Source organism: Chrysochloris asiatica, unplaced genomic scaffold, assembly GCF_000296735.1.
Source record: "Chrysochloris asiatica unplaced genomic scaffold, ChrAsi1.0 scaffold00018, whole genome shotgun sequence".
NCBI classification, from domain to species: Eukaryota; Metazoa; Chordata; class Mammalia; order Afrosoricida; family Chrysochloridae; genus Chrysochloris; species Chrysochloris asiatica.
In genome coordinates this window covers 18,022,057-18,027,253 of record NW_006408536.1, presented here as the reverse complement: position 1 = coordinate 18,027,253, position 5,197 = coordinate 18,022,057, and the positions used below count along the sequence as shown (strand labels likewise).

The following is a 5,197-nucleotide window of genomic DNA, read 5'->3' as shown; positions in this document are numbered from 1 at the left end:
GGATGGCCAACCTTCGCCTCTCATACTTCAGACATATTGTCAGAAGGGACCAGTTGCTGGAGAAGGATATCATGTTTGGTAAGGTGGTGGGTCAGAGAAAAAGAGGAAGACCCCCAGTGAGGTGGATTGGTAAAGTGACAGCATCAATGGGCTCAAGCATGGCAACAATTATGAGGTTGGCCCAGGACTGGGCAGTGTTTTGTTCTGTTGTGCATAGAGACCCTATGAGTTGGTACTAACTCGATGGTAGCTAACAACAACAACAACATATATGTATGTATGTATGTATATGTATATAAAAAGAGAAATTTGTATCAAGGAAATGGCTCACACAGTTGGAGAGGTAGTCAATTCCAAATCCATGGCTTAGCTTAGATTTAAGTCTGGAGGCTTCTGACTTATGTACCTGCAGGGCTGATGAAACAAGATCAAGATCGGCCAGTCATAAGACAGGCAGGCAGGCAGGTTTAGCAGGTAAGAAGGCAGACTGCTGACAACTTCCAGGATTGGCAGATAATAGTCCAAAGAACCAGAGGGCAGAAGGCAAGCCAGATTCAAGATCCAGACCCAACAGAGAGCAAGCAAATTTTGCCAAAGTGTCTAATATACTGGAATCAGGACACACCCTCCAGGAAACCTTATGTCAATTGATTGGCTGCTCATAGCAGACCTCCTCATAGATTTGAGTACATTATATTAATCTTATCATGAGGAATAACTACATCTTAACCTCCAAGCCACTGAGAATCCAGGCCCAGTCAAGTTGACATAAAATCTTAAGTATCACACACATTATAGAACCAAGATAACTTTAAGCACTTAGTGATGGAAGATCAAAGACTACAGCTTTCTTAAGAAATAGAAAACAAAAGTCCTCACAAGTGGACTAATAAACAACATCCTGATCAATGGAGAAAATATTGACACTGTCTCTTTAAAATATTCAAAAGCAAAGCAGTCACCTTGAGGACTAAGTTGTGCCTAAACTAAGCTATGGTATTTTCAATCACCTCATACATACGTGAAAGCTGAAAAGCTGAACAAAAAAGGAAGACTTAGAAGAATTGATTCATTTAAATCACGGTGTTGGTGAAGAATATTGAGTATTCCATGGACTACCAGAAGAACCAACAAATCTGGGTTGGAAGTACAGCCAGAATGCTCCTTGAAAGCGTGACTGGCAAGACTTTGCCTCTCCCAATTTAGACACTGTGTCAGGAGGGACCAGTCCCTACAGAAGGACATGTTGATTGGTAAAGCAAAAGGTCAGTGCAAGAGTAAGACCCTCAGTGAGCTAGACCGACATAGTGGCTGCAACAATGCAAACACAGCAACAACTGTAAGGGTGGTATAGGAGCCAAGGCCAACTCAAGGGCACCTAACAACTTAAGAACAACAATCCTGCCATGAGGGAATTTTATAAGAACTGCTAAAGGAAGATGTCCTCCTCCCTCTTTGTGTGATATTCTGGAACAAATTTTTATTTGAAAACAATGTGTGTCTCAAATTGTTTAATAACTCAAACTCCAGCATAATTCTAATTTTAAAATCATTTCTTGAACCCAGAATATGTATTCTGAACATATGATTCATGAGGAATCGTGTGATTCTGAAATGTGTCTATAATCATACATAAGCAGAGGCAGACAGAAGTTGTTTCAGTAAACAATCAGGGCACCAAGTTTGAAACAAGACTGTATATACCTACCCATTCCATATCTCAGAACAATTCATTACTCCCTTTTGTCTCCTCTTAACACTTATATTTCTGTAATAGTACTGGCCTACATCTCTACAATTCATGGGCATGTCCTCCCACCAAATAGGGGTGTCCTCTGGGTTGCTTTCCAGGACTGTCCTGTATCAGTGATACCCACTGACAGTTTCATCTGCCCCCTCACGTGTACCCTTACGATCAATGGCCCATATTTCCAAGGACATTTGTTACAGTGAGTGTAACAAGGACAGCCAAAGAATAACCCTTGGGAACTGAACCCTTATCAGACTGAGCTATGGACTCATGATGTACCTCATCTGTTTCTTACACTAGGTCTCGGTGACCTAGATGGCACTCTCAAGTCGCAAAATTTGGGGACTATCTTTTCTCGCACATTATGTATTCATTTTTGTAGCAAATTCTTTGCAAACAGCTAACAATCTTTTCTCCTGGGATCCTATTCTTTAAAGGAACTTCTGCTTTCTGTTAACGTGGTTCTCTCATAAAGAAGGAGCATTACTCTTGAACAACAGTGTTTTTGTGTTTAAGGAGCTAATATTAATCACCTTCTGTGTATTCCCTAGCGGGCATATTTCTCCACTTTGAGGATGGAGAGTCACTGTTTTATTTTTCTTTGTACCCATGTCTAAGCTCCAATTAGATTCTCCCCTATCACCACTTCCCACTTTATCCTCATCCTGAGGACAAATTACTAAAATGCTACACAAAGAGTCCTAGTGCTACAGTGGGTTAAGCATTGGGTTGCTAATCAAAAGGTCAGCAGTTTGAATCTACCAGCTGCTCCGCAGGAGAAAGATGCAGCAGTAAAGGTTTGCAACCTTGGAACCCCTAAGGAGCAGTTCTATAGGGTCACTATGAGTCAGAGTCACTTGAACATCAGTAGTTATAAGGCAGCGAGCACGCAAGTGTAAGAGCCAAGTTCTTGCCCGAAAGACAGATGTCACTGCTAGAACAGTGAAACGAGCATAAGCAGGAGAGTCAGAAAGACCTGGATCTGAATACTAACGTCACTTTCTATGCAGTCTTTCATCAAGTTTTCAAAACCCTGGATCTAATTCCCTGACTATAAATGGGAGAATGTGGTGGCACTGTAGGATAAGCAAGGTTGGCAGCTCAAACCCACCAGCTGCTCTGAACGAGAAAGATGAGGCTTTTTGTTCCTGTAAAGATTTACAATCTTGGAAACCCTGGACAGGGTTGCTGAGTCAGAACCAACTTGACAGCACTTAACAACATAGCTCGGATATTTGATTTTGATGATAAAATCACATTGTGGCATGAAAAATAGATTAGATGATAAAAGTAAGTGTCAGTTTGTAATTTCTATCCTACTAGAGTGCTGGACACCGGCATATGCAAGCTATTAACCACACAGGTTTGGGTCCAATTTCAAAGGTTACCTTCTCTCTACCTTACTGAGTTTTCAGTTGATAAGAGAGCATGTTGCCAAGACTTCGCAATGAAGTCAGGTACGTTTTCAGCCAACACTGACGATTCATTGAATTTACTTCTGTTTATTTATCCAAAGAAGCTTGGTAATAGAGTGGTTCAGTATACTGAGTTTGGTAATCTTAGATTTGCATTGTGTAGTATTTATTCACCTATTTAGCTGCACTATACTGACAAGAATTGTTGTTTTCTTGAGACCTTACAGTGTACAAAGATTTAAGAGCTCCAGAGACTGTCTGTGTTTACATTCTTCAGAGAACGTTGGCTTACCTCTTAACACACTGATGTTCTCAGGCAGCTCTGGAAATGGTGTTGGCAACCAAAGAAGGACTGATTTATTTTAAAAATCATTTAAAATAGTTTATATAGGGAACAATGAAAATGTAGACAGAATAGTATAATGTACCACACCTCCATCCACTTCCCTCCTCTTGTCTTATTTGGAAGCCAATCCCAGACACCAGAGCATCCATGTGTGTTACGGAGACAGACTTAATAAGACAAAATACTGTCCTTCACCCCCACACTGAAACTGCTAGTCAGATAATAGTATTTTCTTTTACTCTTGCAAAACTTCCCAATAACGCCTCCTGTAGATTGTCTGTTATAATTATTGTTACTGGTAAGTGCCATCAAGTCAGTTCTGACTCATGGTGACCCAATATAGGGTTTCTAAGATTTGAACCATCAACCTCGTGGTTAGTGATCTAGCGTTTACCCTAAAGTGCCACACCAGGACTCTGGTAGCATGTGCAGCCTCCACATTATTAGTGACTGTAAATGGTCACTTCTAGAACTGAATTTATGTCCACTGGCTATCAGAGAATTTCCCAGGGGCTGTGAGTGCTACAAGGACAAGGGATGCATCTTGTTCCTCATCTCTAGCACCCAAGGCTCAGTGTCTGATCATAAAGGACGCACTCAAAAGGATACTTTTAGCGTATGTTTAGTATCATAACAATGCATATGGACTGAGATTTCAGCCTTATTTTTCCTTTCCTCCAAAGATCCAAGAGGAAAGTACTTGGAAGAAAAGATTCTGGGGACATGTCTGTTCGAAGCAAGGCCAGAGTCTCCGTTGGCAGCACTGCTGGTCCCACCACTTCACCCAGCAGCAATGTGACAACCCCAACCAGCCAGAGGTCTCCTGGGCTCATCTACCGAAATGCCAAAAAATCCAACACATCCAATGAAGAGTTTAAGCTGTTACTTCTCAAGAAAGGCAGTCGCTCAGATTCCAGTTACCGCATGTCTGCTACGGAGATCCTGAAGAGCCCCATCCTGCCCAAGCCCCCTGGGGAGCTCACAGTGGATTCCCCTCAGGTACCAGATGAGGCCCATCAGGGATCACCTGGGACCGAGGCACTGTCCCCTATCTCTCCATGCTCCCCTCGAGTGAATGCAGAGGGGTTTTCCTCAAAGAACTTTGCCACCTCAGCTTCAGCAAGAGTTGGACGTTCCCGGGCACCCCCTGTTGCCAGCAGCAGCCGTTACAGCGTCCGCTGCCGACTGTACAACACTCCCATGCAGGCTATCTCTGAAGGCGAGACTGAAAACTCGGACGGGAGCCCACATGATGACCGATCCTCCCAGAGCTCAACCTAGGTGGCCTGGACAGTATATATAAACATGTCAGAAGGGAACAGAGAACTCGGGAGAAATCAGAAAAGCATGGGGTACCATCACTGCTTACCAATGAATTTCTAAATATATGCTGGGGAACAGTAGGTTGTTTACTAATTCTTTGTTATTTTACATTTTTTTTCAGTAGCTGCACTGTTTCCTGTTTTTCTTTTCCTTTGATTGACCCAATCCCATTCCTTTGGATAATGTAGAGTTAAACAACACCTACTTTTCATGATATCAGAAAAACTTTTCCCAGAGCTGCCTATTCAGAAACTAAAACTCCTCACTGTCATGATTCTTTAAAGAGATGAAATTACTGTGGAGGTTTGGTATTTTTCTACATTAAAATGAACTAGAGCAAAATTTAGAAGAAAGAACTACACA

General features: G+C 42.0%; 1 protein-coding gene across 2 annotated transcripts in view; it reads left to right on the top strand.

Moving 5' to 3' along the window:
• NHS (Nance-Horan syndrome (congenital cataracts and dental anomalies)) overlaps window positions 1–4,792 on the top strand; it is a 468,981-nt gene extending 464,189 nt beyond the window's left edge. For both annotated transcript variants that reach the window (XM_006835599.1, XM_006835598.1), the window contains one exon: window positions 4,195–4,792. In XM_006835599.1, coding sequence (XP_006835662.1) covers window positions 4,195–4,792 — 598 coding nt within the window. The remainder of the gene's footprint in view (window positions 1–4,194) is intronic.
• The last annotated feature ends 405 nt before the right edge of the window (window positions 4,793–5,197 follow it).